Source organism: Gloeophyllum trabeum, assembly GCF_000344685.1.
Source record: "Gloeophyllum trabeum ATCC 11539 unplaced genomic scaffold GLOTRscaffold_00011, whole genome shotgun sequence".
NCBI lineage: Eukaryota > Fungi > Basidiomycota > Agaricomycetes > Gloeophyllales > Gloeophyllaceae > Gloeophyllum > Gloeophyllum trabeum.
The window spans coordinates 511,712-535,938 of NW_006920420.1; the positions used below are offsets into that span (position 1 = coordinate 511,712).

General features: G+C 53.5%; 9 protein-coding genes across 9 annotated transcripts; 3 read left to right on the forward strand and 6 right to left on the reverse strand.

Annotated features, from left to right (window-relative positions):
- The first annotated feature begins 1,521 nt into the window (after positions 1-1,521).
- Positions 1,522-5,831, forward strand: GLOTRDRAFT_63632 (uncharacterized protein). Its single transcript, XM_007870154.1, has 11 exons — positions 1,522-1,573; positions 1,629-1,974; positions 2,028-2,161; positions 2,222-2,714; positions 2,766-2,872; positions 2,925-3,456; positions 3,513-3,697; positions 3,747-4,421; positions 4,471-4,588; positions 4,644-5,107; positions 5,162-5,831. The coding sequence occupies exons 2-11, from the start codon at positions 1,640-1,642 to the stop codon at positions 5,581-5,583; spliced, it is 3,465 nt and encodes a 1,154-aa protein (XP_007868345.1). The 5' UTR covers positions 1,522-1,573; positions 1,629-1,639; the 3' UTR covers positions 5,584-5,831.
- A 127-nt stretch (positions 5,832-5,958) lies between these two features.
- On the reverse strand, positions 5,959-6,903 carry GLOTRDRAFT_107144 (histone-fold-containing protein; the record flags this gene model as incomplete). The annotated part of the gene is made up of 4 exons (XM_007870155.1): positions 5,959-6,332; positions 6,391-6,509; positions 6,629-6,717; positions 6,778-6,903. The coding sequence occupies 4 exons, from the start codon at positions 6,901-6,903 to the stop codon at positions 5,959-5,961; spliced, it is 708 nt and encodes a 235-aa protein (XP_007868346.1).
- A 156-nt stretch (positions 6,904-7,059) lies between these two features.
- On the reverse strand, positions 7,060-8,746 carry GLOTRDRAFT_139988 (uncharacterized protein; the record flags this gene model as incomplete). Its single annotated transcript, XM_007870156.1, has 6 exons — positions 7,060-7,804; positions 7,868-8,123; positions 8,179-8,242; positions 8,308-8,343; positions 8,409-8,517; positions 8,582-8,746. 6 exons carry the CDS (start codon positions 8,744-8,746, stop codon positions 7,202-7,204), a joined length of 1,233 nt encoding a protein of 410 aa, XP_007868347.1. The 3' UTR covers positions 7,060-7,201.
- A 443-nt stretch (positions 8,747-9,189) lies between these two features.
- Positions 9,190-10,869, reverse strand: GLOTRDRAFT_111830 (uncharacterized protein). Its single transcript, XM_007870157.1, has 6 exons — positions 10,674-10,869; positions 10,497-10,617; positions 10,389-10,424; positions 10,272-10,338; positions 9,966-10,221; positions 9,190-9,902 (listed from the first exon to the last, which is right to left on the reverse strand). Exons 1-6 carry the CDS (start codon positions 10,836-10,838, stop codon positions 9,321-9,323), a joined length of 1,227 nt encoding a protein of 408 aa, XP_007868348.1. The 5' UTR covers positions 10,839-10,869; the 3' UTR covers positions 9,190-9,320.
- Positions 10,870-11,732: 863 nt separating this feature from the next.
- Positions 11,733-12,543, forward strand: GLOTRDRAFT_79058 (uncharacterized protein; the record flags this gene model as incomplete). The annotated part of the gene is made up of 2 exons (XM_007870158.1): positions 11,733-12,247; positions 12,304-12,543. 2 exons carry the CDS (start codon positions 11,733-11,735, stop codon positions 12,449-12,451), a joined length of 663 nt encoding a protein of 220 aa, XP_007868349.1. The 3' UTR covers positions 12,452-12,543.
- A 2,281-nt stretch (positions 12,544-14,824) lies between these two features.
- Positions 14,825-15,678, reverse strand: GLOTRDRAFT_95088 (uncharacterized protein; the record flags this gene model as incomplete). Its single annotated transcript, XM_007870159.1, has 3 exons — positions 14,825-15,120; positions 15,185-15,269; positions 15,328-15,678. 3 exons carry the CDS (start codon positions 15,676-15,678, stop codon positions 14,825-14,827), a joined length of 732 nt encoding a protein of 243 aa, XP_007868350.1.
- Positions 15,679-16,172: 494 nt separating this feature from the next.
- Positions 16,173-18,249, reverse strand: GLOTRDRAFT_79062 (uncharacterized protein). The gene is made up of 4 exons (XM_007870160.1): positions 17,859-18,249; positions 17,292-17,695; positions 16,523-17,232; positions 16,173-16,466 (listed from the first exon to the last, which is right to left on the reverse strand). Exons 1-4 carry the CDS (start codon positions 18,214-18,216, stop codon positions 16,373-16,375), a joined length of 1,566 nt encoding a protein of 521 aa, XP_007868351.1. The 5' UTR covers positions 18,217-18,249; the 3' UTR covers positions 16,173-16,372.
- Positions 18,250-18,495: 246 nt separating this feature from the next.
- On the forward strand, positions 18,496-18,866 carry GLOTRDRAFT_45584 (uncharacterized protein; the record flags this gene model as incomplete). Its single annotated transcript, XM_007869985.1, has 3 exons — positions 18,496-18,549; positions 18,627-18,768; positions 18,820-18,866. 3 exons carry the CDS (start codon positions 18,496-18,498, stop codon positions 18,864-18,866), a joined length of 243 nt encoding a protein of 80 aa, XP_007868176.1.
- A 578-nt stretch (positions 18,867-19,444) lies between these two features.
- GLOTRDRAFT_79063 (uncharacterized protein) lies at positions 19,445-22,616 on the reverse strand. The gene is made up of 12 exons (XM_007870161.1): positions 22,461-22,616; positions 22,329-22,406; positions 22,215-22,270; positions 22,046-22,162; positions 21,587-21,964; positions 21,086-21,533; positions 20,813-21,028; positions 20,556-20,753; positions 20,420-20,503; positions 20,236-20,364; positions 19,876-20,185; positions 19,445-19,823 (listed from the first exon to the last, which is right to left on the reverse strand). The coding sequence occupies exons 2-12, from the start codon at positions 22,403-22,405 to the stop codon at positions 19,530-19,532; spliced, it is 2,307 nt and encodes a 768-aa protein (XP_007868352.1). The 5' UTR covers position 22,406; positions 22,461-22,616; the 3' UTR covers positions 19,445-19,529.
- Positions 22,617-24,227: the final 1,611 nt, after the last annotated feature.

Genomic DNA, 24,227 nt, shown 5'->3' on the forward strand with positions numbered 1-24,227 from the left:
TGGATCTCATTGCGGTATGGAAACCTTGATTCTATGATAAAGGGGTGCAAATATAGTACCATCTGTCCTTTGGTTTGGCGTGATTGTAAATATCAGAAGCATGCGGAGTCTTTCGAATGCATATCGTTTGCTGTCAGTATGAGCTCACCCTGCCTTGTCTCCAATCTCCTCGCATCATTCTTTCAGGCTTTGTGAAGAATATGGTCCACAGGCGGCGTTGAGACTTTGTGGGGAACCAGCCTTTGACCTACGAACTAAGGCTAAGGTTCTCGATGGTGGCGTCTAAACTTAAACTGAACTACTTCTCGACAGAGATGAATCCCTGCTTCCTTTGCATGGAAGTTTGACAAGGGACGCGAGTGATTACCGGCATTCCTGAGCAAGCATTCAATCGTATATGGTCACAGGTCGCGTTCGTGTCGCATCGTTCTCAAGCATATACCGGCTGAGATTGGGGACCGACGTCAAGAAGTTGGGAATCGATAGCGTCTGAATGCGGATCCAAGGTTTAGCTCTCCCTACGTTTCACGGAGATCTCACGCGGCTCAGGCTGCGCAACTTGAATATACAACGCCTGGGTAGCTTTCGCAGCCCTACGAGTCGGAAGAACGTCTAGTCTCTGGTTTTTGCACCGAATCGAATAGCTCGATTAATATTCTCGACTCAAGTGCATGGCATTGCGATAGTTGTCGATGCGCCACATAGCCACCCGACTTACCACATAAGGCAGGTGTCGTAGATCGAAGGCCGCAAATTCTTCCGACCTCTCTCATTGCTGTCCCGGGACCCGGACTTCGTGGTTTTAGAGCGCAGATGGTAATGATTAGCGTACGTTATATATGCAGTTAGGTACTAGTCGCGGCGCTACAACTTGCCGCTGAAGTGCGTATGTATTGCTATCAGGTATGCTTTTGCTTCGGTCACCGATAGTGGCCGAATGCTCCAACTCACGAAGTTCCCTGCAGGCATGCATGCTACGCCTGCACATATCCATCTAGTCTTTACAACTCGCGTGGTGGAGCGCAAAAGTGGAACAGATGGGGACGGATGGACTTACTGTCCGCAAGCCTCGTTCTTTGACGGCCCTCGGCGCAGGCCCGCCAAATTAAGCCAGATTAGCTGTCCACTGCCACCCCAGTACGGGCGTAATATGGATGGAAGTGCCGCGGCGTGGATATTATACCGACGATTCTAACGTTTCTTGATCGAACCCTGGTCGGAATTAGTTGTCGGTCTTCTCTCGCCCTGTGTGGCATGTGGCAGTGTGTTCATACTGGTATGTGAATGTTGGTTTCTGTCCTCTCTGTCGACTTATGAATGGACGAATGTCTAGATTAGAGGTTGGACGACAGACTTGGTCTCCCAAATTGTACATATGCATCGGAAAGGATAAGCCGCCGTCCCTGGCTCCCCTGGGAAATATGTCAACCAATATTCTGCAGAAACCCGAACTCTGGTTGGCATATAGGTATATAAGTCTGGCATTGCGATGTTTTTCTTCCCATCTCCCCCTCTACTGGAGCTCGCTCTTGACTCGCACTAATCCTCCTCAGCCACTTCACATCTCAGTCAGGTAGGTCGCTGAGCATTCTAGCGTATACACCCACTGACAAAAACCATCTTTCAAGCTCCAATTAAAATGTGTCTCGACGGAAACAACGCGCCTCACTCGGCTCACTACATAAATGCTCAGCTTACAGCTCTATATGAGAACTCCGAGGAATGTGTAGCACACCACGCCCACGGCCTCAAGGCCCATGAGCGAGTACGTTTTGACTTCGCGCTCGCAGAGTTCTTCTACAGCCACCGAGGAAGGGTCGCAGCGGTGGAGGACATGCTATATGCTGCCGAGTTCCACAGACCTGAGCTTGAGTTCGTCTGCAACCACGAGGTCATCATCCGGTTCCATATTCACAACGGACATCTCAACCTCGACTACGCGAAGTCCGTGCAACCAGGTTTCTCCCCCAGCCGGTATGCATTTCTCCTTCGTTGAAAGTGGATGATCTGCTCAACCCAATTTATAGGGATCGCAATGTAACTCTCAATGACGTTGAAGTTGCGTTCCGGGTTCCTTTCAGCACAAGCGGTATCGCTGGTAGCACGTCGAAGATTGGCAACGGGGTGCACGTCATTAAGCTGATGATCCTTGATACGACCAGTTCGTTATTTCACTGGAGTATACTTATTTGATCAATTGCTTATGCCTTTCCTTTCGTAGAGGCCCGCCTTGCATCCCACGTGCATGTCCAGGATGGCCATATTCGCGATGCTCTGGTCTTTTACATGACCAAGTACATCGCGTATCTCCAGAGGGCAGGCCGCCACGTGTTCTACTCACTACCTGACTTCGACAACGACGGTAAGGAGCTGTTGATCGATTACTCATCAACCTGTAAGCCCGAGTATCTGAACTTCGAGGGTATCGACTTCCGCGGGGTATCCATCGAGAAAATCAACAGTAACCTCTCTTCAGCATGGCTCCAGGCCGCGATGCTTGCGGAACGCTATGCGGAGGGAGACGTCCATATCGGTTATGAGTCTGTTTGTCTGGCGGAATACCGCAGCACGTGGACCACTATCGGGAACGATACCGGCTTCCAGTTTAAGATCATGTTCGACGCGCCTCGAGTGAAGATGCTCTGTGATCGCGAAGCTGTATTGTACTTCAAGATTGGGGAAGTTAGCTTCTTTGACACGGATGACTTCACTCAGTGAGTTGTTTTCTCTCTGCAGATTTACACGACGTTCTCACTTCTCTGCAGCGAACCGCGTCAGACTTACGAGAATTTGGAGATCGCTTTCCTCGTCGACCTCGTATACGAAGTCAACTCAGAGGGTATCATTGTTGACATCAGATTCGACCTCACCCGTAAGTAACCATAAACTTCGATCTTCATGATGACAGAACACCTATTCTACAGAACGTCGCTTCTGTGAACACCTCACCTTCTACGGCGAGGTCGACGAGACAACGGAGACTTTCTATGACTACCGGGATACCCTCATCCACTTCTTCAACGAATACTACTTCTCGATCCTCGAGGGCGCGAAACATCACATTATCTACACTCACACGAAGACCACCACCACTATCACCATCGATGTGGACCGCGAGATCGCTGACTGGCGTGCCATCGATCTCGAGAAGCACAAGGAGAGCATCTCCATCATCCGGGAGGAGCGCATAACAAAGACGCAGATGTTCGGATTCGATTATATCCAGGCGATTACACAGTCGTCGATCGTGGATTACTTCGAGAGTATCTGGCGGCATGCGGAGGGGTCTACCCTTGAATATCTGGGCTGCTTGACGAAATGGTCGTACGACCAATACTTCGAGTCGAGCTTCGGGCCCATCAGAGTCCGTCTTCTGTCCAATGACAAGGCCATCGTCTGGATCCACCTCCAGGAAGGACATTTGCACACTCTGAAGAACAGGCAACCGTTCGCTTCGTAAGCATCGTTGTCTCCCAGCATGTATATCTTGATATTGAATGTTTTCGCTTTAGGGGCAACCCTAATGCCTTCAGCGACTGGCACCTGGCCTTTGAGGTTGATATCAAGATGGTTGACCACGAGGATCTGGTGGCGCACTGCGGATCCTGGGCTACGAGATTCAAGGACTCGCCCGCCGCCAAGCATCACAGTCAACAGGGTCATGTTCATTTGACTCACATTATCCTGGACTTCAGCAGTAAGTCCATAGTCACCAAACATTTGAACTATTTTAATCCTGTTGCTAGCGGCCGAGTTCGTCTATGATCTCTGCAACTTCCACGGGCTGTTTGAAGGTGGCGGAAGACATGCCATCGCCCTGCTCCAAGCGGCTATCCATTATATGAAGCAGCACTACTTCCCAGCCTTGGTCAACCATGGTCACCACGTCCTGCACACGATCCCTGTCTGGGGATCTCGCTTGGACATACCCGCGTATGGGTTAACTTCCATCAGGTTCCAAATTTATTCCAAGGAGAAGTACACCCGACACAATTGCCTCAACGTGTCACCGTTCTTCCAGCCTGTCATCATGATTCTTGGGATGTGCGATTTCCGTGACTGGCCTCGCGAGCATTTGGAATACAGCGCAGAGTGGGTTATTGCCCATGAGAGGATAACTCACGGGACCGTCGCCATCTCGAGGCAGCGCTTCTTCGAGGAGTGTCTCTTGGAGAAACTTGCCATAGTCAACAAGAGTACGGCCATCGTCCCCACTTTTTCGGGCGTCGAAAGCGGCGAGTGGCAATTGGAGGTCGCGACTTGGCTCGAACATGATCGGAAGAGGAACAGCAGCGTGACCTGGCAGCTCGTGAAAGAGTCCCACGAAGCGATGGACTATAAATGGGAGCACGGGGACGAGTGGACTTACGAGCATCATGGCATGTCGCGGGACACTAACAATGGGGTTTATTGGGTGCGGAGTGAGTATGCAAATATTTGCAGATTACTTCTTCCGCTGACTTGATTCAGGCCACACTCGCAATGACCTGACGATACCGACGTCGTTCAAGCATGGTGGTCTCGAGATCAAGCTCAAGGGCCAAGTAACTCTGGAGATCGGGTTTAAGAGCCACGAAAAGCAGTGGAGGTAAGTCGCTCATCCGTAGTCAGTTGCCCCCTGACTTAACATCTCTTTATCGCAGCACAAAGGCCGTTGCAAGCTGGAACACGATCATGGCTTTCGTTTCCGAGCACAGCGGCGTCGGCATCCGCGTCTACGGCGAAACGCGCCCTGCCATCAGCACGTCGCACGTCCACAGCGAGCTCATCAATACCCGCTTCACAGCCCTGAAGAAATTGCTCGAGACCCACCTCCCGTCCAAGATCGACCTTGCGGACCTTGCCCAAGAGCTGCAGTCCTCCTTCTGCGGCGAGTGGAAGCTCTGCTACCCCGGCCTTGGTGCCTACTGCCTCACCAACCCGGTGTTCAACCGCCACGGCGACATTCTGTTCGAGACTCGACCCGTCAGCGTTTCGCCTGGTATTCACCCGAGAGTCGGGATGGCCGGCGCGGTTGGCCGCGGTCTTCCTTCTCCGCTCTCTTCTCGCCCCGGTTCAAGGCAGCCATCATACGCTGGTGCGCGGACGCCGCCCAGGAGCCCTAGGGGTGAGTTCCCATCTTCATGTTGAATGCTGGCTTCACTGACTCCCCTCTCCACAGCCGCCCAGAGCCCTAGCACTGGCCCGAACAGCGCCCTCAGCCCGTTGAAGACGCCAGTTGACTTCACCCAGAAAGCTGCCCCGTCACCCACCGCCGCTCCCAAAGCTGTATCTCCCACGAACGGGTCAGCTACCGGAAACGGTGCCGCTCCCGCTGGTCCCAAGCTAGCTGAGCCCGCCAAGCCTGCAGGGGGTGTTGTGCGCACCGACGGCAAGTCCGCTCCCAGTGCCCCAAAACTCGCCGAGCCCGCTAAGCCAGCTGGGGGAGTTGTGCCCAAAGACAATGGCGTCCCCGGCCTCGCTGAACCAGCCAAGCCTGCCGGGGGTGTCGTGCCCAACGGCAACGGAGCAGCCACTGGGAACGGCGCTTCCCCCGCCGGCGCCGCCGCGGGTGCCGACGCTTCCCATCTGGAGGAGATTTGAGGCGACCGCGAGGTGGGCGTCCGAGGGCGCAGCACGGGCCTATAATATATTGGGTGAAATGATTTCACGCATTGGCCAAGTTTTGGAATGGACTTCAAGTTCTCTATCGTATCGTCTCTTCAATCCTCCACCTCTCCTTCCTGTGCATCAACCTTCTCTGCAGTATGAAATTTAGTAGTCAGTATATTGCGTATGTTGCTACACACGTTTGTATTTCCATCATTAATCAACACCCTTTGCTCTCGAAATCAACGGTTACCGCGACTGCTCAGACTGGACTTCTGTACTTGAGGAGATAGCCACAAATGAGTGTTGATCGGACAATGCAAGAAAGAACAGGATAAGCGAGAGGGCCATGATCGATAATATAATACGTTAGTCCTCCGTTTCAACTCCACCCGTATCTTCTAGTCCTCGTGCATCCCGCTGCAGCTCCTCCTCTTCGACAGCAACATTGTCCACCAACTCCTCGTCCTCCTCCTCTGGCTCGTCCTCAGGGATCTCCTCCTCCGGGATATCCCCCTCCTCTTCAGGATCAAGCATGTCCTCGTCTTCCTCCGGGCGCACGCGAACAGTATTCCCACTTTCATCTTCATCCACGTCCTGAGGTTCCTGATCGGTCTGAGAGACAGCTGAAGGGACTGCAGCCGCCTTCTCTTTGCCCTTTGCCTTCGCTGGCGAGTCCGTTTCTTTCGCCTTGCCCTTGCTGGCGCCGCTTTGTTTGCCTTTCTTCTGGGTATCTCGGTAGGCTGTGGAGTAATCAGACTCAGATACAAAGAAGCAGCGATTGCTTTCGAGCAGCCTTACCTTGCAGTTCCGTCTGTAGCCCGGGCACCATGTCCGCGAACTCCAGGAGCTCGAGCGCCTTCAACACGTCGGTGGCGGAAATGCTTTTGTGCTGCTTAGACGCGGCAACATCGTGTGCGCTGCCTCATACGCTTAGAGGACATGTAGAAGAGGCCTAGCGGGGTGTTTGAGGAACTCACGTTGCAGCTGATAACGCACGAAGACTTGAGACCTCTATCCAGCCCTTCTAGCCGTAGACGCAGACGCACCTAAGTAGTTGATAAACACCGTCGAGCCCTTCACCAAGGACGTGACTACCTCCTTTTGCAATTTCGTGTTCTCTGGTATCTAGAAGTCCGAGTACTTGTCAGATCTCGCGATGTTGGCCAGTGTGGCAAGACGCGTTACCGCGGATTTCGCGATCTTCGTGATTAGACTCTTTGGTAGCTCATAATTTTCTATGCCGACTGCGTCCTGTTGGTTTTTCGCGGAGGGCGCCTTAGAGAGGTTGCTAGACGAGTCCGCTCGAGGCATGGTTGGCGATAGGAATGAGAGGGATAGAATAAGAGTGAACGCGCCCTGTGAATGAGGCGCGTCGCGTCTTCCGAATCCGTTCACGGACTCACGGTATGAATCCGTCATATCACGGAGGCGTGGCGCCTGTTATTTGTGGCACAAGGGAGCGAAACGGAAAAAAATTCAGTGATCATGTACCCTTATTCACAAAGCAGCCCATGACATAGTGTAGTTTTAGGCGTTCAGCACATCGCCTAACCCAAAAAAAAGAAAAATAGTTGGGAAATCCTTTGTATATTATGATGTATCACTCCCTTCACCCTTCCAACGCGTCGTCTCCATCTTCTGCTTCAGATTCATTCCCCTGTTCTGACTCATCCTCTCCACCAGAACCATGCTCCCCAGCGTACTGATGCCCCCCCTCAGACCCACCATCCCTCTCGCACATTCTCACGTCCTCAGGCACGAAACCGCCCTTCACCAACTCCGCCGCCTCCCGCACCACGCCCATACAAATTCCCCACACCCTCCTCCTATTCGTGAACCCCAATGCCTCCACCTCACCCACACGCAGAATCCTGTACACCTCCCGCCAGTCCCCACCTTTCCCCTTAGTCCACTCCAAATCCGCCGGGAGTACGCACGGCAGGTACGCAATGCGGGCGCGCCAGAATGCCTGCGACGCGTCCAGCGCGAGGGACGCTACCGCGCGCGAGGCGAGGCGCAGCGCTGCGACGGCCGCGTCGGGGAGGTAGGACAGGACCTGGAAGAGCAGTTCTGCTGGGAGGCGCGCGAAGGCGTCCGATTTCGTGTTTATGTGCCCGAGCTTGGGAGGCGGGGTCGACGCGGCTGCCAGGGGCGGCGGGTTGGTGAGGAGCTCCCGCAGCGCGGGGACATTGATCGGGTCCGATACGTATCGCTATGTAAAACGCACAGAGTCAATTGCTTACTCTCAGGGTGGAGTGAGCACGGGCACACGCACCTCCTCTCCGCGATTGACCGTCCAGTACTGCTCGATGCACGTATGCCCATAGTCGAGCTGCAGCGCGCAGTCCACCCCGCCCTCCGCCTCGCAGTGCGTCCCGAACACATGGTGCACGACGCTCCACGGTATCCTCGTCGGCGCACCTGGTTGGTCCTCCGCGAACGCCAGCGCGGCCTCGAGGATCTGGAAGCACCCGTCGTGGAAGGGGTATGCCCACAGTGCGCGCGGCGCACGATCGTCCGGGTCGCCATACCTACGGTACCATGCTGTTACAGGTGAGAGGGTGCGGGAGGTATCACTATACGCACACGTCGATGGCCTCCGCCACCCCGTCCTTGTCCCGCGCGTCGAGATCATCCTCGTTCTCCACATCTGATCGAAACGAAGCCCAGTTGAACCGGCTGCTACCAGGGGCTACACCTTGGAAGCGGACACACCGTCGTAGAGGTACGGCACCGTAGCCGTGTTCAGCGCTGCGCGGAGCCGGTGAGATGAGTTGAGTTGAGTTGAGATTGAGAAGGGATAAGTTGAGACGTACAACACTCAACCCCGACCCCCGAGACCCAGTATCCATCCCGCACGCGCATGCCCGTGGGGTACTCCCGCTGGTCGTAGTACGGCGCGAGCACGCGCAGGCGCACCAGCCACTGCACACCATAAGTTGATATTGCAACCGCGCTTTGCGCACAGTGTCAGAGAGCACGGACGCACCATCAGCTCCTCCTTCGCTACCCGCTCGCCGTCGTACGTATACTCAAAGTCTTCGTCGCCCTCTACGAGCGTCCGTGCGTCCTTGTCGGGGTCGGCCGGCCCTGCTCTCGTGCGCTCGGGCACGCTGAAGGGGCCGCCGCAGAGCGCGCAGAAGTATTGGTCCATACCTTGGACTGGGCATTCAGGATGCCAGTATGCGCCCTTTTATCCGTGTTGGCGTTGGATGCCCGCTTGCCCCATCAAGGTCTAAACGTTCACGGGTGATTGACTCGCAGGCACGCAGGGGTGTTACCATCCGACCTGAGAGTGCAGAGTACGCCCGGGTTTATCAGACACGGGATACAGACACAGCCCTGACGCCAAGGGAAAGTTGGGTTGGTCGTTCCGGAGTTGCTACATGGTAATAGATGGTAATGTTCCTCTCAGTATGTACATCCATCTGGCCAAGGCACTCGAAGAATAAAGTGAGGATAGGTGGCAGGGACATGGAAGTGGGATTCTGGGAAGAGCTCGTCTAGAATCTGGATGAGCGTCTTCCGTGGGATTCATGTCCCGTCCAGGAATAAAGTGTGTGGCAACTGTGTGGCGCCTTTTGTTTGTGGCATGCGACGGGAGACCCGAAAGCGAATACGGAACTCCAACCATAGTCAGAAGTAAATATCCATTCCAGTGATACCGATCTATGACCATGAATTCAGCCCAGAAAGCGAGAAGAAAAAAACAGGCAATCCTCTGTATTTTATGATGCATCGCCCCCCTCTGTTTCGTCGTGTCCTTCAGATCCATCCTCCCCTGCAGAGTCATCCTGCTCTGGGTGCTCATCGCCCCCTTCATCTATATCCGCCTCCTTAAAGCCTCCCGCAACCAAGGCGGCCGCCTCCTCAACCAAACCAATACAAATCTTCCAAATCCTCCTCCGGTTCACAAACCCTAACGCGTCCGCCAACTCGCCCTCGCCCCTCCCAGCCGCCTTCAAAGTCTTAAACACCTCCCGCCAATCCCCACCTTTACCCTCAGTCCATTCCAGATCCGCGTCGACGATGTAAGGCAGATGTGCGATCCTTGACAGCCAGAATGTCTGAGACGTCTCGAGGGGCAGGGCCGCTATGGACCGGGAGGCGAGGCGGAGGGATGCGACCGCTGAGTTCGGCAGGTAGGACACTAGCTGGAAGAGCAACTCCGGTGGGAGGCGGGCGAAGGTGTCTAACTTCGTGTGTGCGGAGGAGAGTTTCGAAGGTGACGACGTGTTGTGTACCAGTGAACGGGGATTGGCAAGGAGTTCGCGCAGCGCCCGAATATTCACCGGATCCGATACATATTGCTAGCCCAACAGTTACGATTTCAGCGTATTTGCGGAGTGGAGCCCGTGAGGATCCGTACACACCTCGTCCCCTCGACGGGTGGTCCAATACTGCTCGATACAGTTGTGCTCATAGTCCAACCGCAAGGCGAAGTCTACCCCACAATCGGCTTCACAATGTGTCCCGAAAACATGGTGGAGCACGTTCCAGGGTATGCTGGTGGAATCGTCCAACTGACCCTCCTTAAATGCAAGCGCGGCTGCCAGGATCTGAAAGCAAGCGTCGTGGAAAGGATACGACCACATCTTGCGAGGCTCGCCATTGCCGAATTCTCCGTAACTAACGCTGCATTGTGAGAACAGGCAGGCGACGGCGAAACGAGGACATACACAGTGAGGTTTGCCTCGACTTGATCTTCGTCAAATACATACTGATTACGATCCTCGGGAAGCGCGGCTGAACCAATCTCATTATCGATCAAATGGGTCCACTGCAGTCTGACATACCTTCATATAGATACGGCACAGTAGCCTCATTCAGAGCTGCATATCAGGCAATATGAACAACCGCGATGGAGCACAGGGGGTATAGAGTAAGAGGGTCGACACACGTACAGCACTCGTATCCAATCCCCGAGATCCAATACCCTTCGCATCCGCTCATACCCTCAGGATAGACCCTACCGTCCTCGCGTTCATCGTTATAACGGGCTATAACCCGCAGACGGCGTAACCACTGAATACCGATCCAGACATTGCACATAGGAGCAGAAAATACGGACAAGGACGTACTAGCAACTCCTCCTTGGACACCTTCTTCCCGTCATAGTGGTGCTCGAAATCGTCGTCGCCCTCAACGAGCGTCTGGGCTTCCTTGTCGGGGTCGTCAGGACCCGCTTTCGTCCGCTCGGGTGCGTAGAAGGGGCCCCCGCAGAGCGAGCAGAAGTATTCGTCCATGTCTTCGCGCTGGCTGGGGATGGGATGTAGGTCTTTTTATTTTCCACTATGTTGAGCAGGACCCCCGATAATTGGTATAAATGCCTGATCAGGTTCCGGACAAATTTTGGGACTTTAGAGCCCTCAATGGCTGATTTTTTACAGACAAATCGGCCGATCCTGGAGAACAGGCCTGATTTTTTTCCGGACATTTTGGTCAGACTTGGCCATTTCGACGCCATATTTACCCCGGCACCTGCCGGGGAAGCTAAAGTTAGACGTACCCACGCCACAGTTGCCTTTTAGAGCCACTTTTTCGCTGTGATGCCTGTTTTTTTCCGGACAAAAGGTCCAAAATCGGCGATTTTCTTCCGGACAAAATGGGTCTACTTATGGGTCCTCGGGATCAGGCATTTATACTGATTATCGGGGGTCCTTGTTGAGCGCTCGATAACTCCATCAAGGTCGAAGCGGGTTCACGGTTGATTGACTTCCAGGCACCCGGGGTCGGAACAGGGGGGTTGCCAGCAAACCTGAGAAACCAAAGCGAACCCGTGCTTATCATCGACACGGGACGCAAGTCATCCCGAAGACAGGGAGTCAGAGCTCAAGTAAGCGCTCCGGCATCGGGCCTCACAATGCGCAGCGACGACTCGAGTGCTGAGCCCATGGCATTCGCATGGGGTGTATGTAAGGAGAGGGTACGGTAGACTGTTATATAGCAGAGAGGAACCCCATTTTACCGTATCACTTACCTAGTATGGTCTTATTAATATTTATACTTACTACCTCCATGTATGTAGTCCGCATAATACTATTTATTTATCTTCTTCTCCCCACCTCTTCAGTTTGTATGAGTCTACATGAACGGCTCACATAGCACAATGAACCTCGAGCTCTGAGTGCTCTAATGCCATGACAAACGACGAGGACTCATCGAATTTCTCTCAGCTGAAAGACAGCCTGGCGCAGCGCCTTCTCCTCGTTCCGGAATTGAACTCTGCGGACGCAACAGCGTCTGCTGAGCTCGACGACTTCGTATCCTATCTGGCTTCTGAAATCTGGCCTCGCCTACCTGAAGAAACACGAGAAGCGTCGTACTCAACCGTCTCCTCCTTACCAGACATTGACGAGCTCCCTCTGGACGAAGTCGCCCCGCCCACTTTTGTCGAAACCCTCGTCTCGTACGGTATCTGCTCGGACGATGACAGCGCCGTCAGATGGCTCCGAAAGGTGCTGCTTGATTATGTCAAGGAAACTTGTGCACCTCCGCCCGTATGGTCAACTACGCGGACCAAGGAATGCGAGTTGTGTGGCCGGGAAGTTCCTCTGACGTACCACCATCTGATTCCTCGGTCTACGCATGCCAAGGCTCTGAAGAAGAAGTGGCACCCGCAGGATATGCTGAATTCAGTTGCATGGTTGTGCAGGTCTGCTCCGCCTTCCCACATTGATATTCCCTTGTACCAAATAACAATGCTACCAGGCCTTGCCATTCAGCCGTGCATCGTGCTGCGTCAAACGAGGATCTCGCTCGGAGCTATTATACATTGGAACTATTGCTTGAACGTGAAGATATCCAGAAGTGGGCAAAGTACGCTTCCAAGCAACGATATGGCGTGAGGCGAGGTTGATGTCCCACTTGACGATATCGGTGGACACTTGGACCTGTATATTTGGCTTGTAGTAGTATGTATCAGTAAGGCTTCGTTTCCTACAATTTCTCCTGCCTGTCCCTGTATGACCTTGAAGTCAGCTCGGAGAAAGAAAGCATGAACCTGTGATCCGCGTTCACCAAAGCACCCGTTTTCACCTCTTGGTCCGCTAGGCGTCCGCCAAGCGTGCATACCCCAGTCCAAACAGCCCCTTCGAATTGCCTCTTTTATTCGCGGAGGCTGCTCTCAAACCAAGTAATCGCCAATTACAGTCGAAGGGAGCGGGCTCCTAGGTAGCTAACTGTTTTCTTTTGGTAGTACCGTCACTCTCTTCAGGTGCTCCAGCCATCATATTTGCCCTCTGGCGTTCGTGCGCACTCGGAAAATTGTGGGGGGGCCCGATTAAGCGTGTCACAATGCTCAGTCCGACCATTTTATACCGTAAGAGGGTTTTACTTCTTCGCACAAGGTGTGCACTGACTCGAGAACGTTCTTTCTAGGGCGCCGCTGGTATCTCTCAAGAAGTCTTCGCATTATGGCATCGACTGCCGCATGGCTGATCGTCAATTACCCTTGACTTCGCCGTGATCACGTCGTAATTAACGTGGCGTGCTAAACGTCGCTGCAAGGTCACAGATAAAAGAGTCCTCTCCGCCCACACCTCGACCCATGAATGACTACGTCGTTGACGAGTATATGTGCTGCCTCTGTGGCATTCCCTTCCAGGTTCCTCCGCGGACGAAAGCAGGCAGTGATGACCCTGACACGGATGCCCCAGCCGCCGAAGATGTGGAGGAAGACCTAGATGACTACTTCGACGGGGAGATAGTGTCCAAGGACGATTTACAGGCTCGTACACGATGCTCTCAGCTTTCATTTGTGTGCTAACTTCAGGAGCCCAACAGTGGATAGGCCGCGTACGAGTGATCGCTCGATACTCTAAGGACGGGAAAAGTGAGAGCGAAAAGCCATACCCTGAAGGCATGGAGGTAAGGGACGGGTATTGGATCTCAGGGATTGGGTTAAAGCCACGTTAGTTCATCTACCGTGCTCTTCGTTATTGGCGATCATACTGATCCTGTGTGATGCGAAGTTGTTTATGAGGCTGAGGTTACTGTGCCGTTTTGCTATAACGGCGAGTCTCGCTGGATATGTGATTATCTACTGCTGACGATACTTCTAGATGTGCTCCCCGATGATTCCAGTGAATGGGACGACGGCAAAGTGGAAGAAAGCTTGGTTATGTATGTTTGTTCACTAGTTAAATTCAGATAAATGAGCTCAATATATTCCTAGTTACCGTGGCGACTCCCCCGACGAACCTGCACGATGGTCGTACCCAGCCCATGACGCGTGTTTACAGATCCTCGAAGCTGCATTTATTTTCAAACAAGACCAACTCGGTGCTTCCACTAAACTGTCGTGGAAACTCCTGCACTACGTCTTTTATGAATATATGCCCGCTTTCGAAGAAATTGGTTCACTGCAAGTCGATTATCACCTTGGCGGGGAGTTTGGAGACCGGTGGATGGTTGTCCGAGGGGAAGAGGTGTGTATATCACTGTATGTTTCGAGAGCTTGGATATTCAAGAGAATGACACTCCGCCTTAACAGGAATGTGTGTCTGATCCTATCAATGTTCCGAGTATACGAGTGCTTCTGGCCAATCCGCCACCTCTTGAAGATATTTCCCCGTCCTCTGGCCATCCCATGAGGTTATCAAGAGGGCCCAATAGCACAGATGTCTTTGCCCGCCTTCCCCCAGAACTCGTGCTTTGGCTCGTCTCCTACCTCCCTGACTCGGCTGTTGTCGCCCTCCGCCTCGTGTCCCGTGCCGTCGCCGTCCTACCGCTGGAGGCGTCTCAGGCTTTCTGGATGTCTAGGATCGCGCACAGGCCATTGATCATACCAGCGGATCTTGAGTTCATGAAGAGCAGACATGGCAACTGGAGAGAAGTTTATCTCAAGCTGAAGACGGCCAGGAAAAATAATGGTGAGTTAGCGAAAGCCCTGGGTTTCAGAAACCGAGCGAGGATCTGGAATGTTTGCACGTTCCTTGTCCGAGACGTGGCGATACTAGCTCAGCGAGGGGAGCGAGGGTGGAGGGAAGACCGTAGTGAAAATGAAGAATAACGTAGAAGACGAGGAGTCGCCGGCAAATATGATGATATATATTCATCTGTTCGCCTGTTCGTGATGGCGAGGATTTCAACCCTTGATATTATTAATCCCAGTGCGCCCATGGCTACTTAGTGTGCAATTACAAGGGATAATACAGTATTCAAAAGGTCCCTACCCGAAATTCGCCTAGAAATACACGGCAGTCTATTGCAGTCGATAAGTATCAAGTCATCAAGTGCTGCTCTGAGTCAACCGAGATGCCTCGCTAGTACTCCGCGAGCAGTCGCTCACAAAGTCCTGTATGAAATGCATACTTTTTGTCAATACTTTCTCGCTAACACCTTGTCTCCGTAGCCCGTCAATGAGACGGGGATCGAAAGACTGAAGCGGCTGCGCGAAACCCTTTCCATCGGGTCCCATGTGCACAATATGCTGGAACGTGCCGGGAATCGGGCTCGAAATGTCGTCCGATGTGATATGGATCTTTTGTCGTCGCCTGGAACGCAAGATGGTGGCGGCCTGTGCGTCTGCTGATAGGGAGCGACGTGGTGAGCGTCATGGCACGGGCATTTCCATGGTCGACAGACGTACCATCAGGATAGACGCGCGTGGTGACTTTGCGGAAGAACGTCGATCCTTCTTCGTCCTCCTCAAATCGGAGGCCATACGTGCGGCTCTGTCGTTTCGGTCAGTCGCGCAGCACTGGTTATCAAGCAGGACTGCGAGAAATATACCTCTCCTCCGAACGTGTGCCAGAAAGGTGTTTCTTGCTTATAGTCGAAGAGTCGAGGGATCCCGTGCCTCCAGGTTTCCCTCTCCTTGTGCGGATCAATCATCTTGAACCAATACTTCTCTTCCTCCGCTTCCCTCCTGTCCTCCACCTCTGGCGGTCGGCGATTTCGCCCGAATACAAGTACCCCTTGGTGACCGCTGTAACTCCAGTCCAGCGATGTGAACCGGGCGTGGTACAGCTTCACATGCGCCGCGGCCATGATCTTGTATGCCTGCGATGGAAGGACATTGCGGATAGCGCGTTTCTCCGCGTTCGATAGCCATTGCACTCCAGTACTGTTCGCTTGCGCCATAGCTGATGAGCAGTACGACGTGCTTCAAGTAATGGGATAAGACAAGACAAGAGCTCTGTCCAGGATCCGCTTACGGAGGTGATAGATCCTTATACATGGCCTTGTTGGGAGGGTACCGACCGGATATGAAAAACACGCTGCAAAGGCATGTCCCGCAGGAAAGCACGAAGAGGGCGAGATCAGCGTCTTTGGGACTTCTTGCACGTCTTGAACGGCGTCAAGCTTTACCTATTGCACTGAATGCAGGCTGTGCAAGGGCTGGTTATAGGCAATCCCTAGGTTCTTCCTGGGACGTAATGCTCCACGTCGGAGGTGCCTCGGAAGAACGTCTTGCGGGCCTACGACTGTCTCGCGAGGTATCAACTTACGCTGCCTTTGCGGCTCGGCTAGGGAATCAGCAATGCTGTACTAGGGTTTTGTTGCCGGAACGAGTCTTGATTATACATTATTTGAAAGCAGTGTATCGCCCGCGCATGCCCTCATTCGAGGCTAGCCCGAGCATGCGCAAAGGTCGAAATTGCAGTTGCACGGAAGCGTGAATGCACAATGACAAAAAAGTCACATTATTACACATAATTGTGACGCTCAACAAGGCTATACATTAGCATTATGAACGATAACTCAAGCGAAGGCTCCAACCTATGCACCATCCACTAAAAACAAGGATCTCTCCGGAACACAGCTAAAAGACAAATCACGCATCGAGCCAACCCGTCCTGCGCATGTCGTCGGCCAGGCCTTCCCAACCTTTTTGACGCGCTTTCCTCCCTGCAAGCTCAGTAGCAAACCTGAGTGAAGCAGATCAGCTTGTCATCTCAAGCAAAGAGGAACTTGATCGCCGTACCTAAGGCACTCGTCTAATCGCCACTTGCCTTTATCTTCCTGAGCATCGCCTGCCGGACGATTATTCGTAGTTCCGTAAGGGGTGTACGGCGCCCCAGGCAAGATTCTCCGGCTCAGTGCATAGATCATCCCCGCCACAAACGCGTCCTGCGCACCGACCTCGTCCATGACTTCCCCAGCTGCGCCGTGCCGAGAGGGGGTTTTAGCACGATCAGTCGGGGCGATCTCCGTGTCCTGCGAGGATGAAGAGGATGATCTCCCACGATGCTTCGGGATACGCCTGTCTCCCGATGATTCGCCAGAGGAACCAATTGTATGGTAAGATGCCGCTGTGTAGGAGGAGGACGAAGTGGTATGGCTCCCTGCCCAGAAATCGCTACCGGTCTTCACGGAAACGACAGCATCGCTGTCGGTCTCATCGCCCGCTACCGCCATCCCTCTGTACTGGCGCGCAAAGGCAGAGTCCACGGTGTTATCTCTCGACTTCCCGGCCTGCTTGTCGTCGACCCAGCCAGAGCTCTGGAGATACTCACGCGTGGGGAGGGAAAGTAGGGCCGCCCCCTCCGAGCCCCAGTGCGCGACCAGGAGTGCGTGCTGCGGGACGATTGGCGTCAAAGAGAGGAGGAAGGCACGGGGTGTCAAGGAGTAGCGAGGGGAGTGCGCTTGGGCGTAGTGTTTATTAAGGAAAATCACGTCCGCATGGGGAATCAGCTACGCATATCGGAGACCTGTGAGCCCTGTTCGATCAAGAAAGTAATGCATTAGCTTACGGCTTCAACTCCTTGCCTGGCGCGTCGCCCGACGTCCACGCTGAATACGCAATGACTCCGCCATCGCCTCTCGCGCGCGAGCCCGTCTAACCCTGCCATATTGTTTAGTGTGGTCTTTACCGAGCGGCCTTCGAAGTGGATCCATTCGAATGGTGCTGGGCTATTGGGGTTCGTCACTGGCAGCCTTGCCGGTGGAAGGGGCGGCGACTGCGGCTGCTGACGATACTGAGGAGCACCCGGTCCTACTGGGTGGGCATGCGTTGTCAATGTTGGAGAATGAGAAGGGGAGCTGTAGAATGGATAGTTCTCCGGAATAAGTATCGGTCCTAACAGGGACACAAATTCTTCGTGCGAGATGTCAGGCAGGGGATTGTGGTTGATGACTGTGCGCGTATCTGACTCATCTGAAAGAGCCAAGTCTCAGTCAGTTTGCGCAATGAAGTCATACTCAAATGCGTCCCCTCGGATGAAGAGAGCGTGTCCACCTTGCTGATCCGCCAGGACAAAAGGATATTATCCATGCTGTCTCGGCGGCACTCCTCCCTGCCTACTGGAAGTGTTACTTACCAGCATGCAGAACCCACGCACTGGGTACGCCAGAACCGTCCCATATCTTGCAGAAGCGTAGATTTACTCCCTCATTCTCGAGTTCTCGGATGATCATCCGCCCTTCGTTATTTCCGCCCAATGGCGCCACAAGCATCGCATCGACGGTAGGGAGCTGTGCAAGCAGAGACGAGACATTGCTGGCAGACCCACCCCGAGAGGTATGAACCGAGTTAGCACGATTGACCGTCGACGGCGCAGGGTAAGTCGGCAGACCCAGTGTATGCGTCACAAACAGAGTCCCAGAGACCACTATGCGCAGCGGACGCTCGAGCGCGTTTTGCACGGTCTCCTGAGTGTCCCGCCGACGCCTGGCCATGTGCAAGCGGTCGTAGAGGAGCTTCAGCTTGGCGCGTCCTCTTCGTTCAACGAGCGGCGTTCTCGGGCGGATTGTCGAAACAATTCCAGGGGAACTAAGGCATTGAAGCTCGTCCGTGTAAGACCATTAGAGTACAGTGTCGTAATCGAATAACAGCCTCCCCGACGTTGTGAACGTCGGCAGGGCAATGGAAGGCTGTAAAGAGCATGGTCCAAGGTCGCCTGCCGGCCGTTTGATGGCGCAAACCTTTGCACTTGACCGCCATCTGCAACGCCGGCCATGGCGTCGATAGGCACTCTCTTCTCGCCTTTCAGGAATACATACCGTTACCTTGTATGTGCTTGGATCCTTGTTTGCAATCACGAACTTACAGGATCAATCTTACGGGATGCGTCGGACTATGTCAACAGCAACGCCAGGCCCATGAGAGTCCCGTCATCTTCTTCTCGTGCGTTCTGGGCGGCTTGGGCCCGTTCATGCTCATAACCGTCCCTCCTATCCGAGAGAGATTGGGGTACAAGCCAGCCCCACCGATTCCGACGACATATCCGAGTACGTGCTGTATCAAGTCGGACCGGGACAGGCACACTAATGAACGCGCAGTTCCCAACCGGCCACGACGGCCAGTGCAGGGATATGAAGACGAATAGGCGGTGCTACTTGTGGGGGTAGACGTCTGGGGGGGTATATAGGATCGGACACTCATGTGAACCTCCGCGGTACGACGCCCGTGAATCTATTCAACAGGCTCCTTTGGCCCTCTTCAACATTATGCTTGAACTCGTGTGCTTGATTCTTACTTTCACAGAGCGGAGTGACCCTGACTCAGCATGGACTCGGCTTATACGAAACATCCAAGTTTATTCAGTATCTAATTCCAGTGTCATCGCACTTGCAGACTTGGAGGCTGAGTTCTATTATGCGGTAGCTTGAGTCCAGATGTTCCTCATTGTCAATGAGCAGCCTCCCTTCAAAGGTAAAATTTAGGGAGGGGCAGCAGTTCCTCCTTGCTCGCAACATGCGCTCGACACCGTAATTTGTGGTTCCAGCTAGATATGTTCCCATGACCTCACTGATTTTGCTGATTCCTTTGTTGTGTGCGCAGCTGCAGGCCAGCAACCAAGTGGACTGATGCTCGCTGTAAGAACCTGGCTTAAGTGATAATTTCGCAAGTAGCGGCAGTTCTACCTTGTGCTCATGCACCACCTCAGTAAAAAGTTGGATCGAGAGCCAGCAAGAAACATGTCCAATTCCGACGCTAAAAACACAGTGCGAGATGCAGGGATACAGAGTCTACAAACCCCTCGCGGTCCTCACGAGTCTTCAGTAATATACAAATGCTTACTCGTCAACACCGCCGTCCACCCGGGAATCACCACGATCGTCTGCGTGTCATCGATGATCATGGCCGGCCCTTCGACCACGTCGCCAGTCTGCAGGCTCTCTAACCTGAACACCGGCGTGTCCTCGACCCTGCCTATCCCGTCAAAGTACGTACTGTACGTCCCATCCGCTTTGAAGCGGTCAACGGGCCGTTTCTCGATCTTCTTGACCTCGACGTGGACGGACTCGCCCAGCGTATCGAACGTCTTGCCGATCCCGCGGACCTGGATCGCGGTTGTTTAGAGAAGTTCGATTTTTGTGTACCAGTAGACCAACCTTGACATCATCGACGATAACGCTCTTCGTCTCCAGCAAGAACCCAAACTCGCTCTTGTACACCCGCTTGAACGCAGCCTCAAAGTCCTCCCCCTCTCCATCCGCCTCTTCCGGTAGAATCATCAGGGCAGTGTCGGTGCCCTCGAACCGCATGTTCAGCATGCGCTCGACCTTGACGCGGTCCCCCTCGAACCCCTGCCGCTTGAGCTCCGCGCGCACCTGGCTCTCGAGCTTGTCGAGCCGCGAAATGAGGTGGGCCCTGTTCTGCGGCGTGTAGATCGTCGACGCGGGCTCCTGTTCTTCGTATGCCCTGGAACGAGGGTTGGTCTGCTAGTTGGCTCGAGCATCAAGTGAACGTACCGGTCTGCTAGAGCAAGCCCGTAAGCTGACAGTATAGAACTGTACCTGTGGATAAGAATGGTTTTGATGCCCAGCAGTTGTGCAATGTCGCATGCATGTTGTCCGCCGGCTCCACCGAAACTGCATAATCTGCAACGGGAATTTAGTCCCGAAGCCTAGCTGGACTATCGCAAGAGGAACGTACATGTGTTTGGCGGTTGCATAACCACGGGCCTCCGTCAGCGCACGGATCGGCCTGCACATAGTTTCATTAGCGACCTTGACGAACCTAGCATTCTTTAGGACGAGTCCAGTCAACTATTCAACTCGTAAGGACTCGCCCATATATGATTTCGTCCAGCGACATTTTCTTCTCGTGGGCTTCATTGATCTCTCGCGCAACGTCTTCGAATAGCTTCTTGGAGGCCTCGATGTCCAGCGGCTCCTTCTCAGACTTGCCGAAGATCTTGGGGAAGTAGTCCGGTATCAGTCGACCGAGCATGAGATTCGCGTCCGTCACTGCTAGCGGTCCGCCTTTGCTGTACACAGAGACAGTAGATAAGCATATGGCCTAGACACTGACGCGTCAACTACCTACCGGTAGCAAGCAGGACCGGGCTCTGCGCCAGCGCTCTCTGGGCCCGCGGTGAATAGGCCGTTTCGGAAGGCTAGGCAGGACCCGCCGCCAGCAGCGACAGTGTTGATGTCGAGTTGGGGGGATTGGATAGTCACGCCGGCGGTCGTTGTCTCGTACACCACCTCGTACCGGCCGTCAAAACGGGAAACGTCTGTAGAGGTTCCTCCAACGTCAATCCTGCGTGCATTTAGTAGGCAGCGGAAGATTGGTTACAACTCTGAGGAGAATACTAACCCAATGACTGGATGCCGTTCATTCTCGTCCCAGCTAGTGAGCGCCATACCGACAACTCCACCGGCAGGCCCGCTCAGGATACTCTTGAGCCCAGAGAAGTTCTTCAAGTCCAGCAAACCGCCGTCACTGCCCATGAACTCTACGCGCGGGCTCATCAGACTGCCGTCTTTCAGCTTCTCGTCGAACCCGCTGAAGAACCCGTCCAGATACTGCCGTAGGATCGGCGTGAGGTACGCATCGGCGGTCGACGACACGCCGCGGGGCACCATCTTTATCATGGGGAGGAGCTGGGAGGACTCAGAAACGTGCTTGAAGCCGAGTGAGCGCGCAAGCTTGCCCACTTGGACTTCATGGTCGGGGTAGGTATATGAGTGGACGAGAACGATGGCGAGGGAGCGGTAGCCTTCGTCGTAGAGGCGCTGTAGGTCGCGCTTCACTTCCTCGAGGTCTTCGACAGCCATTCAAACCAGGGTCATAACTGTTGAAGTTATTTCAACTCACTCGGTCTTTTCATGATCCTGACAGCCTCTCCGGATAGACCACGCACGATCTGTCCAGGTCCCTCGGCATCTCCTACACCATCCCAGCCCGCGCCTCGATAACCCCGCTTCACTGAGCCATCCTCGTTGAACTGTAAAGCATGTTCTTCCGCCTTCGGGTCGGAGGTGTAACCAACCAGTGTCACCCGTTCGTCGATTTCAACTACCTTGGAGTAGAGGGGAGAGGGCCGTCGGATATTGAGGTCGAAGATTCGAGGACGGGACTGGTTCCCGATGAGCAGGAGGTCCTTAAATCCTTTAGTTATGAGGAGAGCGTGCTTCTGGCCTTTGCGTTCTAAGAGTGCGTTGGTGGCCACGGTGGTGGAAAGACGAATGTAATCTAGCACAACGCTGATTAGTTCACGATGTCTACTGACTGAGACAGCGGTGGATATCCTCCGCAGGCGAACATGCCACGCACCAATCTTGTCAGTCTGCAATATCGACCCACGGGGAATCTTCTCCCCTGTCGCAATCTCGAGGACTCGACGGATGCCTTCAGTAGGCGCATCACTGTAGTTATTGGGATCCTGGGACACTATCGACCGGCCAGTTAGACACTGTAGCTCGATATAAGTAGAACATCTCACAAAGCTTCACCACGATTTCCTTCGTCTGGCTCTGGTTTTCCGGGTCGGGATACGCCCTAGCGAACCAGATAATTAATCAGTACAAGCCAACATAAATCGGACAGATTGACTCACGCGTGTACATCACAGAAAGTTCCACCTCTATCCGCACATATCTTGATTGACCTATCCGGAATTCTGGTAGCAGTCATCCTGTCCAAATCAGCCTCGGGTTGGGCTTGTATCAGACCAGAGAAGTGCGCTCACTCTTATATGAGTGCAATGCTCCGCCGGAAACCATACGGAATGGGAGGGTCGACCTTTCCGTGCCTTCACCCGGGGAATAGAAGCGGAAAGCACGCAAGTTCAGAACGAATAGTGCGCCTCCGTCCTGCGTTGTTAGTCGTCGCCCTCAAGACCCGTATGATTCGGGCTTGGGAGCCGCTGCTTGACCTCATTGCAAGCACCTTCGGACAGAACCCCGGCCTTCATTCTACTGCCGGCGGTAGGAGCGATAGGCAGATGCCGACTCGAAGGAGAGGAACCCGTTTAAAGTTACTTTACCGCTTAACTTACGAACTTTTGGCACTATATTGCTGGCTGACCTAACTTGATCGAACTTGTTCTCACACCACGACATTCTAACTTGATGTGCTTGAACTTGTGCGCCTATCCGAGTCCTCAACCTATCCTCATCCAGCCCTAGCCATGGTTGCTGGATCTGTCTCGCAGGACTTGCTAGTGATTCGTTACGGTTACAACTCGAATGTAACCTAATGCTAGTAGGGTCTATGCTAATACTACGGAGCCTTGCAGCCTGAGGCCGACGCCCATTCTGTAATCTATACTGATAAATATCAATAAATGTATACTCTTCACGAGCGAGCCACTAGCGAGCACAGAAACCTTGATCCGTCAGGCAACTGCTTCATCGACCTTGATTCGTCGGCTTCTCCGTAGCGGTTCGCCGCTGTGAGAATACGGTCTCTTTCTCCTCCGCTGCGTTTTCGTGAGTCCTTCTGAGTTGTTGTCCTGACCGCTAACTATTTGGCTAGTGGCTTCTCTGCTTGAAGTGCCTTGCATCCGAGTCGCAGCTGAAGGTTTCGCGTTTGCTCCACGAGTCGCTGTTCCTTTCGGTTTGCCTGTTGTAGACGTCTTTTTGGTATGTGCACCGCTTTTGATCCCCTTGGTCTTATTTCGTCCGACACTCACGGCTCGTGTTCTCCCCTCCAAGGCAGATATCCGCTTACTTAAAGGTATAGTGTCATCAGGTGGCAGTTTGGATCCTGCCTCCATCTTCTCACGAGTAAGAGTGTCTTCGACCCTCTGTTCATGCTGATCTTTATCCATACGGGTATTGGTAAGGCCGGTTTCACCTGTGTCTGACCAGACGGGTTCCGGAGGAAGTACACGTGCAAGGACAAGGTTGTGGATACATCGGTTTGCACGCATTTGCCTATTTCCTATTTCGTATGTTTAGCCGTATGTTATTTCCTGAACACTCTTCCTTAGTTATTCCACAGACATTTTCCGAAACATATGATTTCATTATGTCGATTACTTCCACTTTAGGTCTACGTCATACTGTCTCAGTTACTGTATTTATTTAGCTGTACTTCGTCGAATATACGCCAGAATTCTCCTCTCGCGTCTAAGTCTGACCGGTTTTCAGCCCGAAGACGTGGGTGTAATCACACTTTTGCAAAAGTGTGGGTTTACTAGTGCTCACACTGGAGACAGGTCTCTCAGCTAGCTTCGAACTCTTGTCGACACCGCTTTACTTCGTCGCCGTTCCTCGACGCCGCTCGAATACTACACCTTCCATATCGGGTAACTCAGACAGTACGTATCGTCGGCCGACATATCCTGCACGTACTAAGCTACCCCCGTTATTATGGAGCAGGCACAAGACGCCCTTGCTGCCCTTGCGAATACTTTGAGTCCCGAGGCGTATAACGCCCTCCGGAACATTTTTGTGGACATCGACCACCGGCTTACCCAGGCTCAGAACACGGCTGCTACTATACAGGACAT

What these genes read in the sequence shown, in the direction of transcription:
- GLOTRDRAFT_63632 (XM_007870154.1), top strand. Translation starts at nt 1,640, where the DNA reads ATGTGTCTCGACGGAAACAACGCGCCTCACTCGGCTCACTACATAAAT. An exon ending in CCAGGTTTCTCCCCCAGCCG is followed by an intron (nt 1,975 to 2,027) that starts GTATGCATTTCT and finishes CCCAATTTATAG; the next exon opens with GGATCGCAATGTAACTCTCA. An exon ending in AGCCACGAAAAGCAGTGGAG is followed by an intron (nt 4,589 to 4,643) that starts GTAAGTCGCTCA and finishes TCTTTATCGCAG; the next exon opens with CACAAAGGCCGTTGCAAGCT.
- GLOTRDRAFT_111830 (XM_007870157.1), bottom strand. Translation starts at nt 10,838, where the DNA reads ATGGACGAATACTTCTGCTCGCTCTGCGGGGGCCCCTTCTACGCACCC. An exon ending in TGTGCCGTATCTATATGAAG is followed by an intron (nt 10,339 to 10,388) that starts GTATGTCAGACT and finishes AGATTGGTTCAG; the next exon opens with CCGCGCTTCCCGAGGATCGT. An exon ending in CCACCCGTCGAGGGGACGAG is followed by an intron (nt 9,903 to 9,965) that starts GTGTGTACGGAT and finishes CTGTTGGGCTAG; the next exon opens with CAATATGTATCGGATCCGGT.
- GLOTRDRAFT_79062 (XM_007870160.1), bottom strand. Translation starts at nt 18,216, where the DNA reads ATGGCCAGGCGTCGGCGGGACACTCAGGAGACCGTGCAAAACGCGCTC. An exon ending in CCAGGCAAGGAGTTGAAGCC is followed by an intron (nt 17,233 to 17,291) that starts GTAAGCTAATGC and finishes CGATATGCGTAG; the next exon opens with CTGATTCCCCATGCGGACGT. An exon ending in CGATTAGACGAGTGCCTTAG is followed by an intron (nt 16,467 to 16,522) that starts GTACGGCGATCA and finishes TGCTTCACTCAG; the next exon opens with GTTTGCTACTGAGCTTGCAG.
- GLOTRDRAFT_79063 (XM_007870161.1), bottom strand. Translation starts at nt 22,405, where the DNA reads ATGACTGCTACCAGAATTCCGGATAGGTCAATCAAGATATGTGCGGAT. An exon ending in GGAAATCGTGGTGAAGCTTT is followed by an intron (nt 22,163 to 22,214) that starts GTGAGATGTTCT and finishes GCCGGTCGATAG; the next exon opens with TGTCCCAGGATCCCAATAAC. An exon ending in TTATCGTCGATGATGTCAAG is followed by an intron (nt 19,824 to 19,875) that starts GTTGGTCTACTG and finishes ACCGCGATCCAG; the next exon opens with GTCCGCGGGATCGGCAAGAC.